Source organism: Poromitra crassiceps, assembly GCF_964638095.1.
Source record: "Poromitra crassiceps genome assembly, chromosome: 2".
Classification (NCBI taxonomy): domain Eukaryota; kingdom Metazoa; phylum Chordata; class Actinopteri; order Beryciformes; family Melamphaidae; genus Poromitra; species Poromitra crassiceps.
In genome coordinates this window covers 19046464-19062368 of record NC_139624.1, presented here as the reverse complement: position 1 = coordinate 19062368, position 15905 = coordinate 19046464, and the positions used below count along the sequence as shown (strand labels likewise).

Sequence of the window (15905 nt, the reverse complement as noted above, 5' to 3'; positions counted from 1 at the left end):
CCTATTCAAGGCTCTTAGACGGCCTATTCAAGGCTCTTAGACGGCCTATTCAAGGCTCTTAGACGGCCTATTCAAGGCTCTTAGACGGCCTATTCAAGGCTCTTAGACGGCCTATTCAAGGCTCTTAGACGGCCTATTCAAGGCTCTTAGACGGCCTATTCAAGGCTCTTAGACGGCCTATTCAAGGCTCTTAGACAGCCTATTCAAGGCTCTTAGACGGCCTATTCAAGGCTCTTAGACGGCCTATTCAAGGCTCTTAGACGGCCTATTCAAGGCTCTTAGACGGCCTATTCAAGGCTCTTAGACAGCCTATTCAAGGCTCTTAGACGGCCTATTCAAGGCTCTTAGACAGCCTATTCAAGGCTCTTAGACAGCCTATTCAAGGCTCTTAGACAGCCTATTCAAGGCTCTTAGACGGCCTATTCAAGGCTCTTAGACAGCCTATTCAAGGCTCTTAGACGGCCTATTCAAGGCTCTTAGACGGCCTATTCAAGGCTCTTAGATGGCCTATTCAAGGCTCTTAGATGGCCTATTCAAGGCTCTTAGACAGCCTATTCAAGGCTCTTAGACGGCCTATTCAAGGCTCTGAGACAGCCTATTCAAGGCTCTGAGACAGCTTATTCAAGGCTCTGAGACGGCCTATTCAAGGCTCTTAGACGGCCTATTCAAGGCTCTGAGACAGCCTATTCAAGGCTCTTAGACGGCCTATTCAAGGCTCTGAGACAGCCTATTCAAGGCTCTTAGACGGCCTATTCAAGGCTCTTAGACAGCCTATTCAAGGCTCTTAGACGGCCTATTCAAGGCTCTGAGACAGCTTATTCAAGGCTCTGAGACAGCTTATTCAAGGCTCTTAGACGGCCTATTCAAGGCTCTGAGACAGCTTATTCAAGGCTCTGAGACAGCTTATTCAAGGCTCTTAGACGGCCTATTCAAGGCTCCGGGTTCTTCACTGTTTTTGCCTATGGAATTTTTGAATGGGCTTTTGGCGCGATGCTTCAAATAAGGTCTCTGGGCAAAGCAAGATTAATCAAACGCGAACCAGAGTTCAGCGGGATAATCTTCACACATGAAGTCCCCCCCCCCCCCCAAAACAAACAAACAAACAAACAAACAAAAACAACCTTTAACTTCATTTGTGTGATTTCACGGATGCCTATGTTACCCCTTTCATTAGACTGTGCCACAGATAGGTCTAGTCTGACCTTTGAACTTGTGGAAGACGGCCCAGAGCTCGGCGATGTCGGTAGCGAAGGTGATGTCAGTGTCGAGAACGATGACTCTCTGCAGATGGGACGGGAGCGTCTTGGTGAGCACCAGCTTCATCAGGCCATAGATTCCAGAGTAGTGCTTGTTGGGGATCCATGACACCTCCGACTGAAACACAGCAGTTAACAATCCATCAGTATAATAAAGAACCAATTACATGTTGTACCCTAGGCAGCGTCACAACAACCCATCAGTATAATAAACAACAAATTAATTACATGTTGTACCACAGGCAGCATTACCAGCGTCACAACAACCAGGGCCTGAAATTCATTTTGCAAACTGGGTGGGGGTGTGGGGGGAGGGGGGGGGGGGATTCCCCCCTAAGTTCTTCAGATAGGGGGGATTTATAGACTCTGGGGGCGAGACACTTACCCGAGTTTAACTACGCGTCTTACATTGTCCTAATCTTCCTCAGAGGTGGTGGCACCATGGCAGTACACATATTCCAAGTTAAAGTGCAAATACTCAACTAAAAATAGACTCAGGTCAGTGTGGATCTGTTATAGTGGTTTGAAGCCAGATTTAGAGGAATACAGTATCTCATTTTAAATTAACATTAGGATTAGATGGTGTGATGTCATTATGCGGTCTTAAACATTGATATTTGCTACTCTTCTCACTCACCCCCATGTCACCACCTGCTCTCCCTGCAGGGCTTTAAATTAACTTTTTGATCACCTGCCAATATGGCTGCTAGATTTTAAAGTTACCAGCCAATTAGAATTTCCACTAGCCAAAATATTTTTCTTGAAATAAACCAGAAAATGAGTGGCACTGGTTTAATTTAAGCATAAGTATCAGTAAAAATAAGTTATAGCATAATACATAAATAGTAATTCACTGATACTCATAAATTGTGTTGATTTCAAATTGTGTAAAAATAAAAGGATTTATGTATTTATTTTTTACATGTAAATTGGTAGGAGGGGAGCACCTCAAGTGTGGTTACCCTGTGTTAATCCGGGCCTGAATGTATGTACGGTAACTTTATTTTTTTTAATAAATAATTATGAGAGGGGTGCCCCATTTTGACTTATGCACCTGGCACACCACTGCATCTCAGCCCTTTCCTTCGCTGCAGCTTGCCCTGGCGCAACACACACACACACACACACACACACACACACACACACACACACACACACACACACACACACACACACACACACACACACACACACACACACACACACACACAGACATCTCTGCTTCACTCTCGTCTCTTCTCATCTTATTCTCTTCTCTCTTGCTCTCTCTCTCTCTAAAGTCATGGATGCATCTGTTCACAATAAAAACCCTCTGGTTATTTTGTCAATGAAACAGTAACATAGCAGATATCAAGTAGAAAGTAAACTAAAAAGGTCAAGGTAAAGCTACACAATAGCCTACAGCCTTTTACAAACAGATTTCCCTGGGTCGCTCGCACACGTGCTCGTTTTGAAGGGGAGGAGAAGGCAGAAAGCGGGGTCAAGTGAGGCACCACCGACTTCAATGTACTCAGCTGCACAAGACGTGTCTCGCTGGATCCTGTCTTGAATCTAGTCTTAATTAGCGGGGGTTTGTTCTGTCGCTAGTCGTCTGCACTCAGCGTTCTGCACCATCGGCTTAACATAGACATCAGCTCCCGCAAACACATGCAGGACTGGTCTCGCTTTATCAATTCAAAATATGCGGCAATTGCCGAAAATATTTTCGTCAATTTCAGGCCCTGACAACCCATTAGTATAATAAACAACCAATGACATGTTGTACCACAGGCAGCGTTGGGATCATTGACTTTTCAGTTCACCCAATTCAAATGAAAATTGTAATCACTGAATTAAAAGTGCAATTTAGATCATAATGATAGAGACTGGGTTGGAGATGTCGTTACAGTTTGAATAAAATAACATTTTATGGCAGATTTCCAGTATTTGAATTTAGAGAATAAAATTCACTTCCTTAAATTGAATGAATTGAAAATGAATGTATCCCATCCCTGGCCACCAGTGGTGCTTTTCCAGCTCCTTGTGTATAAAGCCATCAATCATTTTCAATAAAAATGTGCTCGCTCAATAATAAAAACCTCTCTGGGTATATGCTGCGGTCAGCATTATCATAGAGGGTTTATAATGCTCAAAAGATCTGAGAAGAACGAGAGAAAGCACTTGTCAGATCATCAACTGCTGGAGTGAGGTTTACTGCACTTCTGATGGGCTCTAAGGGGATGCCGGGGAACGCTGCGGGGCAGAGGACTTGTCGTGGGGCAGTTAAGCATAACAATTGTTCATTTTGTGATGAAAGCATATAATTTGGTACACTTATAGCCAAAGGCATTCGAAAAATAATTTGATATGGATGCATCCTGAATTTCTGAAGAAGAAAATGAATACATCAATTTTGCGAAAAACTGAAGCTGGCAACCTATGGAAATTGTAACTGCAATAAAGTTGTGTATAGACTAATCTGATATGGATGATCTTGGTGTCAAATCACACATCTCTTATGACGAGGAATTTCAATTTGGAACTTTAGAATTGCCCAGAAGCTTCCTTCTATCTCACAATTCAAGACTCAAAATAAGTGACTGCCACAACGGCTCAAACCTAACCTCTGAAATTGTGAAGACAGAAGGAACCTTCTGAGCAGGTTCTAAAGTTCCAAATGTGAACTCCTCCTCATAAGAAATGTATGATTTGACACCAAGATCATCCATATCAGATTAGTCTACACAACTTTATTGCAGTTACAATTTCCATAGGCTACCAAAATTGGCACAAGTGTACCAAATGATATGCTTTTATCGCAAAATCCACAATTGTTATGGAATTTGGAGGTAAGCTGCCCGACTCTTGGTGTTCCTCACCTTCAGCTCGTCTGCATCGTAGAAGTCGACCCGGACGGCAGGAACCATCCAGGTATGAAACAGAGAGGCCAAGATCTGCTGGGCCACGGAGTCCGTGATGATGTGGAAATGGAGGGGGTTCCGCCTGTGGAGACACACAAGTATGGATGCAGCGATGAACCTATTTCACTATTAACCACTCTTTAAAACGTCACCGTTTTGGAACCTGTTTCTGTCCTCAACGGTCAAAAAAGGGACAATACGGTACTGTGGAAGGACATTAAAGGACGTCACGAGGGAAACCAAGTTATGGCTTGTAAAAAACTTTAGATTTTGATTGCAAAACATGCATCAAAAAATTTGCGAATGTTTTTATTTTATATTGTTGGCTAGTGACCATGGTATAAGTGGGATAATCAACTGCTAGGCATGCGTTAAAGAATTGTAATGCGCTTAAAGGAACAGCTCACTCTAAAATCCAAATTATATATTTTCCCTCTCACCTGCAGTGCTATTTATCCATCTATATCGTTTTTGTGTTATTTTTGTTGAGTTTTGGAGATATTGGGCGCAGAGTTTCTGCCTTCTCTCCAATACAATGGAACTGGATGGCAGTCGGCTTGTGGTGCTCAAAGTGCCAATGAAATACATTTGATAAACTCAACAGCAATATCACTTTCCAGAAATCATGACCGGTTACTCAAGATAATCCACAAACCTTGTTATGAGCAGTTTCATGTAGGAACTATTTTCTTTTGACTGAACTACAACCGCTAGCTGCTAGCTAGTTCCTACAAAAGAAAATAGTTCCTACATGAAACTGCTCACAACAAAGTCTGTGCATTATCTTGAGTAACTGGGTCATGATTTCTGGAAAGAGACATTGCTGTTGAGTTTTTCAAATGTATTTTTTTGGTGCTTTCGAGCACCACAAGCCGAGTGCCATCCAGTTCCATTGTATTGGAGAGAAGGCGGCCATCTCTACTGTCGATATCTCCAAAACTCAGGCAACTATCCCAAAACGATATAGATGGATAAATAGCACTACAGGTGAGAGGGAAAATATGTATTTTGGATTTTAGAGTGAGCTGTCCCTTTAATGCAGTCTGCTTCGCGGTGGGTGGTTCTTCGACTCCACATTGTGCATTAAAATCGTTTAACACACATGAACTCCATGACCATGACAGCAGGTAGAATTCACACTTTTTCAGGCTGGATGTGTGTGTGTGTGCAGTCAGCCCTGAGGCTGGATGTGAGTGTGTGCGGTCAGCTCTGATGCTGGGACAGCCAGACAGTGCAGCTGAGGAGATGACTCATCAGCAGACAGGACCACCCAGAGAAGACAGCACGTTGTGCCCCAGTATGAGCTGCTATTAGGGATGCACCATGATATCGCCCCGTCATCTCCATCGCCCAATAAAGGCTTTAAGATGAAATATATGATTATGACAGGCTGATAAAATGACACCTTAATTAGGCCCAAATGCTCCATGCTTGACTTGAGATTACATTATTTATTTTTGTTTTGCAACTTATGAAATAGGTCAAATTTGCCCTGGTTGTGGTGGCTATTGTGAGGATTGTCTCAGATAGGGCATACAGTTTTGTTGGAAAGTGTGGCATGATTTACATAATGATGTAGATTTCTTATTTTGTCCAGTGAATGTGTACATTTTGAAAAGCGTATTTACAGTATGTCTGCATCTGCCAGTGGTAGATAAGAGTAGGCATAATAATGTGTTACTTCCACTACAGGAGAGACTTCATCTTCTCTGAAATTAGGTGGAAAATGGTATCAGCACACGGCCAAAAGAGTTGGGAAATATCGGCATATCGGATATTGGGGGGGAAAATCCAATATGGTGCATCCCTAGCTGTTATGTTACATTAGCTTTCAGGGAAACAGAACGAGGGGGTTAAAAATAAGCATTCAGAACTTCCAAATCAGGGCAAGAGACTGGTGAGGATGTGAGTGAGCACCCCAGGGAGTCATGTGCTGAATGACTGGGAACGACCAGAGCTCTCAAAATGTACCTGAGCGCTGGGTTCAAAATGTACCTGAGCGCTGGGTTCAAAATGTACCTGAGCGCTGGGTTCAAACGAGCCGTCAGCACAAATAGAATGGTCTTCACATCTTCTGGACAAACAGCAACGAGCCCTTTTTACTGGACACTTGTGTCCTTCTTCCATACAAAAAGCTGGCCTCGCACGGCCCCGTGCAAATTAAACTCGACCCGTAAACAGCCCAATGATCAAGGAAACTAGTCCAATATAACAAAATAATAACATATCACAATATACACTTTCATAAACCGTGTTTTGAGTCCTACAACATCTATAACATGTCCAAGTAACGTTCCATTGAAAACTGTGAACCTGTCTACATGACATGAGGAATGCGAGCTGTGTTGACAACAGTTTTCGACAAACTACGCCTAAGCTACTACCTCTGCTTGTCACCCTACGTTTATGACCTTCAAAACTATATTTAGCATTTGGAATTTCACAATGATCGTCAGACAGAATGAAAGCCAAGGCTCCATTTGATTAAAGTCTGATGAAACACCAAAACAGCAAAAACTGATATTTTCTCATAAAATCACATTTATCTAGAGATTGTGATGCGGCATGCGAGCGACTGATTTTGATAGAGCACGCCACATCAATATTTCATCACAGATCCAGAATAGACATATTGCTTCAGAAAGGACTTGAGAAAAGTTGCAGGTCAGCTGAGTGAAGGGTTGGGTGGTGTTGTTTCAGCCAGTCAGCACACTTGTTGTTCTACACGAGCAGATGGCTGGCGTCCCAGGAGTCTGTCCTCTCCTCTCTTTGTCACTGTGGCAAAAACAAGTCAACATTTAAACATGGCCTCTGAGTCAACAGTGCCGGAAGGGTCCAGCTAGCCTATTAGCCATGCTGCTTAGGCACCGTCCCCAAGAAAAAAGGTCATTACTGTCATCTGACACACAATGAATGATGCGAGAAACACAAGAAAGCTCAGCATGATTTTAGCATCTAGACTGCACTATTAGCACCAATTTAGGGCTGACCCCCCAAAAAAATCGACGCTTCAAAGCTTCAATCGTTGCCATGGTACTCGACGCTCAAATCGGCAATGGACGCTTTTGTGTTTTTGTTTTTTCATTCCTCCTCTCTCCCCTCTCCTCTCTCTTTGTCTCTCCAAGTAGACCCTTCTCACGGGGGCCATTTTGTGTCGAAAAGACAGGGTAAAAACACAGGTGCCAGCAAAACACTAATGAGGGTTTCCAACTTCCATCATTGGAATTTGGAAATCCTCATTAGTGGTTTGCTTGCACCTGTGTTTATTCTGCCTTTTTGACACAAAATGGCCCGCGTGAAAAGGGTCTATTAACACATTCACTGCCAGCCGTTTTTTCAATACTGTAGGTAGGTTCTGCCAAGGTTTTTTTTTGAGGATTCTGGCTCATCTTTCAAGAGCCGAGGATTCTTTTTTTGTGAACACAAATGATCTCAAAAGAACTACCGTAAATTCCGGACTATAAGGCGCACCGGTGTATAAGCCGCACCTGCAGAGTTGACTGTTTTTTACATATATAAGCCGCACCGGTCTATAAGCCACGGGTGTTTTGATGTTTAATTACCATATGTAAGGCTTCGTGCACAGAGGGGATTGTCGGGAAAGAGATGGCTGTTTGGGGAAGCTCCCATTTATTAACATTTCAACAAAACAAAAGTCAGGTCACTAATCCCCAGACAAAATCACACATTGTGAGATGCTTAAAAATCACCATCGGCGGGAGCTTTACTCCAGATGCTGTGCAGCCAAGAACACAAGTGAAATTCGTTCTCTCGTGACCTGTGGTTCTCAACGTGATGGACGATTCACCTTTCTTGTTAACAGTCCTAGTGAGAGGCAGGTCGAACGTCAAAGGCACTTCATCCATATTTATGATCTGCTCCGGTCCGATGGAATATTCCTTGATCTTTCTTTGTGTGAATTCGCCGAAGTTTGTAATTTTCTCCTGGTAGTCGGGAGGGAGTTGCTGACACAGTCGTCCGCGCCCTGACGGACAGTCCCTTTCGTCTCGGGTTTGTGCATGATCCTTTGCTGCTGCTGCTGTTGTTGTTCCTGTCTCGCTACTGTCTCAGACATGGCTTTCAGGCTCAATCGCCGCCATCGTCGTAACACAGCCAGTTCTCCATCTTTTGAAGCATGATGTTAGATTACAACGAGCTAGTTGTGTGGCTTAGCCTTCCAAAATGTTGCTGTTAGTTTTTTAGAATGTAATACATAGAATTGGGAATGTTACATTCAATTTCATTCAGACTGTCTTTCAGGCTCAATCGCTGCCTTTTTCCCCCCGGAGCGAGGGAGGAGGGAGGGTGTTTTACCGTAGTGGCTGAGAGAGAGTAGTGGCACAGTGCTCCAATCAGGTCGCGAGGCACATTTTTTGCAACATCATCCAATCAGGGTCTCGCTCTCATAATGTCTGTCTTGCTCTCGTTCTGCCTCATACCAACATCCATAGATTTTGGAGGTTCCCGAGTGGCCGTTTGCTGGAAAAATCCATAGATAAGCCGCACCGTTATATAAGCCGCAGGGGGCAAAAAAGGCCAAAAAACGGGAAAAAAGCCGCGGCTTATAGTCCGGAATTTACGGTAATATAATGTGTGCTTTCTCTGTCTAAAAGAGTTAGTTTGTAGAGTTAGTAGTTATGTAGGCATTAGCAGTAGAATACAGCATGGTTTCAGCGTCTGAAAATTTATTCTGAGATAAATGGCTTTTTGTGAAATTCGATAGAACAGTCACTTTAACCATTTATTTTTGGCGTAAGACGTCAGACATCTAAACAATAGTTTTGAACAGTAATTTCCTCCATAGCAGCAGGAAACCCCCCTCTCCTTCAAACTCCTCCCTCCATGGGTGTGTCTCTGATGGCTTTGCAGCGTTTGTCACAAGCGAGGCTCTGCCTGTCTGTGCTGCCTGGCTGCTGGCGGCTGCTCTTTGGGCGAGTCTGCATGAGTCGTTTCGGTTGTGAGCTCAGCTGCAATGAAGCTGCGTGCGATTGAGGGGCTTTCTGCCGGTGTTTCAAAGTGTGTTGCACGCATAATCTATTATGCAAATTTGCAATCCCCCACCGCCAGCTCCCAGCGCGATAATGCGCGAAAGCGAAAGCGTTTTCGCCAATCCATTTTACAGTATGAGAATGGTTTCCTCGCGCGTTCCCCTGCAGTTTTGGCTCGGCTTTTTCTAGTCTGGAGAGCACTGTCGCCACTTAGTGGGTCGGTGGAATGGGTTGTACACGTTCGGTGGCTCCAATATTTTTATAGGAGACGTGGGGGGCGTTGATCCACGTCCCACCGTCAAATTTTTTTTTTTTTTTTTTTTTGACGAGTCAACTCGTCATTGGCAGTCAACCGTTGGATTATTTTGGACGAGTCAACTCGTCATTGGCAGTGAACGTGTTAAGCACAGCCGGCTAACGCGAGGTGTAGCTTCGTGAGACAGTCTCTAGCTTCCTGGAGGAGCGGGGTCCTTCGGGCCAACACTGTTTTTAACACGGGGGAACTCACACCGGCACGCGCCGTGCGCAGAAACGTACCCAGCAGCAGGCAGCAGCCACAGACAGTGAGCTGCAGACCTGAAAGAGCTCATGTTGTAAACATAGAACTAATGTACACTTCTTAATCTTCACAGCGTTATAGAGAGGCAAAGTGAAACGTCACTTCCTGCTTCAGCACTGTACCAGAGATTTTCATCCGCCATTTATTTTCCCATATACATTTCGTAAAATGCTTATAAAATAGTTGTACTTCGTCGAACCAAACGGTTCAGCTAACGCTATAATCGGGAGAGACCATAGAACATTTCACTCGGACCAAAATAAAAAAAAAAAAACGAAAAAATATTTTCTTTAAACCCGCATTTCTTTACGTTTTAATCCGAGTGAAATGTTATGCGATCTCTCCCGTTTCTAAATATATCTGTACCGTTTGGTTTGAACCAGTAAAACTACTTTTATACGCATTTTACAAAATGTGTATGGGAAAATAAATGGCGGATGAAAATCTCTGGTACAGTGCTGAAGCAGGAAGTAGGCGGCCACACTTTGCCTCTCTATTGCCACAGCCGAGAACACACAACGTTATTACTGTACTGGAGTTTTTCTTCTTCTTCTTTTTTTTATCTCCCCTAAGTGCCAACGCTCTAACTATGGTATTCAGGAGTCAGCCCTACACCAATTTGTAAACCAAAACCGGGAAGAAGCCTCGTTGTTTCCATCTACCTATTAACCTGATTTCTCCAGTTCTTCTCAGCCATCATCCCCATAACACTTCAATTCATTTATAGCTCTCAGTAATGAATAGGCACAGTTGGATTTGATCCTTAATTAAAACCACACAGTGACACATTTGCAAGCATGAACAAAAACGGAATGATTTGAAATAAGTGCCTCAGTGATTAAACTGACACCAGAACGAATGCTTTTGCAAGCAGAATACGACTTTAGAGAACCATTTGTGTTGTGTTTTGTTCATAAAAAGGATAAGATAGATAGATAGATAGATACATAGATACATAGATAGATAGATGATGTAGATACAGTAGATAGATAGATAATGTAGATAAATAGATGATAGATAGATAAATGTATAGATAGATAGATAGATAGATAATGTATAGATAGATAGATAGATAATGTATAGATCGATATATAGATAATGTATAGATAGATCGATAGATAGAGAGATAATGTATAGATCGATAGATAGGTAGATAGATAGATAGATAGATAGATAGATAGATAGATAGATAGATAGATCGATCGATCGATTGATATGTCACTGCGTCTTAAGTCGGTCAACCTCCACTGCTATTGTCCAGAGTTGGAGGAAAGTGACTTTGATGAGAGAAAGCCATAGGACGAGCTTGGGCAACGTTGGACTCGGCTATCGCCGGCGGAGGCATAAAAACACACAGTTTACTCTGAGCCTCGTGGTGCTGGGAGGTTGTTGTGAAAAATAAATGTTGCGAAAGAATAAACTACACATTCTTTCCTATTTTCAACCCGATGTGAGGACATGTTTGTTTCTATGAAGTAGGGATGTTCATCAGTTATCGAAAATCGATAATTGATCGTTAAGGAATGGAATCGATCATGTGGAATTTTTATCGATTTTGTTATTATTATTATTATTTTTTTTTTTTTTGCGGACTAGGTTTGGGTGGAATTTGTTCCTCCTCGCCCCACTCCATTGCACAGCAGACTAACGTGAGGTGGAGCTTCATATAGTCTCTAGTTTTCTGGCTGGGCACGGGCCTTTGTGCCAACAAAACTGTTTTAAACATGGGGAATTCACACCGGCATGCGCCGGGGACAGCAGAGTGTTGGAGAGGAGACACATTGAAATAAAGAGTTCATTGAGGAGAACACGTTGTCTTTCGTATTTTCTGCCATAGGCATTCATTTTGTAAAAAAAATATATGTATATACCGTAGGGCTGTGCGATTTTGCCTAAAACTAAAATTGACGATTTTTTCTCTCAAAAATCGATTTTCGATTTCGATTTCGATTTATTATACTATTATACTTCTCTAAACATTTGTTGCCCTACAGAGCTCTTTTCCCCCCTTTTTTCCCTAATTGACAATTTACGCTTTTACTCTGAAGGCAGAACACCCCAACTTCCTGTTTTAGCTTGCCGCTGCTATGCTTAACTTCCTGGCTGTTGCTTGCTAACTTGACACTGGTGGATTTGCGTGTTCCTCCGTGACATAATTATATTAGCAGTGTCTAAGCGACCACCCGTGCTCGGAGTTATATCTGTACTAGAATAACACAAAGTCACAACAGGAATGCGTGGAACTGCGATAGCAGTTAGGGGGAAATTCAGACACACAGGGACAGGTGAGTCAGCTGAGGCTGCTACGTTACAGCCATGAACACAGCCAATCTATCAGTACTCAGTGGCCTCACGTGTTGTTTTGTTATTATGTGAACTGTAAAGGCAACGTTTCATCGTCCGGTGATAACGTCTGTGTTCGTGTGCGACTGTGCGCGCGTGAGTGTGTTGTGGCAATCTTTTTATCTGGTAGGCTACAGCCCGCAGTGCAACAAGCTGCGCTCAGTGCTCACTCTGTGCTTTTTGGTGTTTGGTGTTGAAATAAGTCCATTGCGCTGCTGTCTTTAGTAGCCAGTATCACAGCCTCTAGAGAGACTTTACAGCGGGGAGAATGGACAAGTAGCAGCATGCGTACATGAGAGAGAGCCGCCCGCGTAACGTAATTACCCTAGTTGAAGTGAAAATCGATTTTACGATTTTCATTTTTTTAACATCGTCCTAACTAATTAATTCGATTACGATTCAAAATCGATTAATCGCACAGCCCTAATATACCGTATATATATATATATATATATATATATATATATATATATATATATATATATATTAAAAAAATATTATTATTAATATGATCGATAATCGATAATTGATCATTAATTTCCCCCGATTTTCGATTATGGAAATTTTTCAAAATGAACATCCCTACTACAGTATGAAGTAGCTCTGTTATGAGTGAAGCCTGCTAAGCTGCTGTGTTTGTGCCAGTGTTCTCCTGCTGCAGCAGCCTATCCACTGTCTGATGTTCAAGCCACCACCAGCACCACAGTACAAGGTCCCAGAGAAAGCACACCAGTTTTCCTTTTACCACAACTGAACTCAAATAAACTCTCAATAAATGTCAAACGAAATGAATGCCTGAAAAACGGTTGGACATTTGTGAGATAATGTGCAAAATAAATCAATGTTGTTTTTGGGTGAGGTTCTCCTTTAAGAGGGTGCGCTTTGGGAGCAAATCAACATTGAGAGCTATGAAGTGTGGCTGTCGGCAGGAGCTCCAGGCCACTTTGCAACAGTTTAAGTGGAATCATCGTTGCACTTATGATTAATTCACCTGTAACTCTGTAGCTAATTAAGAAGTAGTGCTGTAAACTGGAAGCTGCCACGCTTGATGCATGCTGACTGATCACTCATCACAACCCGGGCTGAATACTCCATCTCTCCCATGCAATAACACACCATTCATTATCCATGTTTACAGCAGTGTAATGCAACAGACTTGATACCCAGTGATGTTTCACACTATTTAGTGGTTAAGTGCTCATAAGTCAACTTGTGTCAGTTGTGTGAGTGCAGAATGGCACTTTGCAAAGCCCAGGTTTAGCAGTACTGAATGTGCTTAATGCAGGCGCATGTGAAGAGGGTAAAAAGGCAGTTTTCTCTTTCTCATCCTCTGAGCCAGAAATCTCCACTTCAGTAGCACTTAACACTAAGCTTTCCAGTTTCATTCCTATCTATATTCTGAAGTGTGTTTTTTTTACAGAGGGGTTTGTTCATATATCATTCATAGACAGATTTATAGAACATTTTATTCCTAAAAACATGGCAAAAATGTATTTTTATGACTGTTGACAGTATTTTCTGATTTATGGAGTGATAAAAAGAGAAAAACTTTGGAACATGGCTCTTTCCACAATGTTCAATAGTTCTGTCCTGGAAATGGATGTAAATTAGCGCACGTTTTAGTAGATACTGCTTCATTTGCATATTTGAATATACAAATTCAGAAAACTTGTAATACAAAAAAATCATGTCTTAATGTATAAGCAATCAACTGGCGAAGTTGAATTTGTGGATAGTTTATTTGTTGTACCCTCTTCACTGGCGGTGTCTCCAGTTCATCTGCTCTAAGTACATTAGCCTCTCTGACAGACGTCGGTGGAAGAAAGCGGACGGAGGCCGAGCCGGAGGCCATCCTCCCTGTTCACAGTGGTGCTGTTGCCAGGCAACAGAGTGTAGGCAGCATATTCAGATCGGGGTGTGTGTGTGCGTGTGCGTGTGTGTGTGTGCGTGCGCGTGCGCGCGCGTGTGTGTGTGTGTGTGTGTGTGTGTGTGTGTGTGTGTGTGTGTTTGTGTGCGTGCGTGCGTGTGCTTGCGTGTGTGTGTGTGTGTGTGTGTGTGTGTGTGTGTGTGTTTGTGTGCGTGCGTGCGTGCGTGCGCTTGTGTGTGTGTGTGTGTGTGTGTGTGTGTGTTTGTGTGCGTGCGTGTGCTTGTGTGTGTGTGTGTGTGTGTGTGTGTGTGTGTGTGTGTGTGTGTGTGTGTGTGTGCATGCGTGCGTGCGTGCGTGTGTGTGTGTGTATAATAAGAGGGAAAAGGAGTGTCTAATAGAGAGACCGTACCTGTGGAAGAGGACAGATTTGACCAGCGTCACAACGTCCCGGCTGGCGTTGTACCCTGCACAGACGATGGCAACATGGATGGTCTGTGGAGGGAAAGAGTCATTACACAAACAATACTGATCAACCACTAATAAGTGAGAAAAGACATGGGGACAATTCTTTGCGCTAAGACGTCTGAAAAGCAGCTAAAAAAGGCCCCACTGGCGTGAGCGCACCAGTGTCTTGCCTCGGTGTCCAGAGGACACACGCAAATCCACTTTTCTGTCCAAAATATCTAACCCGACCCAACCAAACCCACTAGCTACTGAATTCCTTTAACCAGGAGGAGGGGAGAATAGAATAGAATAGAATAGAATAGAAGTGCACTGCTCCGGCACAGTGCAGGGGAAATCCTTGGATACGTTGTTACGCACATACAGTATGTCCCATTAAAATACAAATGCCAGGACATTAAATTCTGCTGATAAAATTGTGGAACAGCAGATTATTCAGTGAGGAAATCAACTATTATTCACTGAAAAACTTTTATCACATGTAAAGTTCCACAAACATGTTGATGCTGTTTTTCTACCCCCTCTCTCTCTCTCTCCAAAACCTTGCACGTGCACGCCACGCACTAACGCACGCACGCATGCACGAACGTACACAAGACAAGGCACGCACGCACGAACGCACACTCGCACGAGTAGCCTCGTCAGCTGTGGGTTGCATGCTCAAATCACCTGTCACTCAAATACGGGCTGAGGGACAGCGTGTCTCCTCTCTCTATCTCCCTCGCCCTCGATGAAAGCATGAAGAATGTAGGCTACTATAGTGCACCAACTATTATCGTTTTCTCTCTCTCTCTCACTCTCCAAATCCCTCTCTTTCTTTTGGCTTCACTCATCATCAAAAGACAAATATTATTAAATATTATAATAATTAACAACTCAAAAATGCCCCAAACATTAAGATGATCACGAGATTGGTAGATGCCTATCCATAAAACGACCGCTGCATTTTGGATGTGTGAATGTGCACGGACACCCAGCAGCTCTCAGATGGCATTTGCACAAATGAATTGGAGGGAATGGAAGAAGCGACACTGATTGGTTGTGTGGATGTAACGCCCTCACCAAGGCTCTGCATCATTTCATGAAGATATCATGCAAATGGGCAGGTGCGCGCTGCCGACGACACCAGATCAATATGGACACGCCTCCAATCTGCACTGCCCCCGGCGTTAAGCACGCGCAAGCGCTAAATTACTGCTTTTGCGAAGATAGACAGAAGAAAGACATTTATAGTGCCTCCTCTGGGCAATATATCAATATCATATAGATAACGTGATATGAGACTAGATATCCTCTTTGATTTTGGATATAAAATGGTGATATGGTATACGTGCTGTCTTTTCCTGCTTTTAAAGGCTGCATTACAGTCAAGTGATGTCTGTCTGTTCTTACCAGACTGTTCTGTTCTAGTATTTGTCTTTACACGTTTAGTCGTTATATCCACACATTACTGATGATAATTGATCAAAGAATCTCATTGTCAATATTTTGGGAAAGCACCAATAGTCGGGGAAGGAAAACCCTGTCTTT

At 43.0% G+C, this 15905-nt stretch overlaps 1 protein-coding gene across 1 annotated transcript in view; it reads right to left on the bottom strand.

Moving 5' to 3' along the window:
* The window catches only part of large1 (LARGE xylosyl- and glucuronyltransferase 1), a gene marked incomplete at both ends in the record, with an annotated part of 128979 nt that overhangs the window by 62233 nt on the left and 50841 nt on the right, over positions 1-15905 (bottom strand). Inside the window, 3 exons of the mRNA XM_083651639.1 lie at positions 1203-1374; positions 4115-4238; positions 14323-14405. Coding sequence (XP_083507765.1) covers positions 1203-1374; positions 4115-4238; positions 14323-14405 — 379 coding nt within the window. The remainder of the gene's footprint in view (positions 1-1202; positions 1375-4114; positions 4239-14322; positions 14406-15905) is intronic.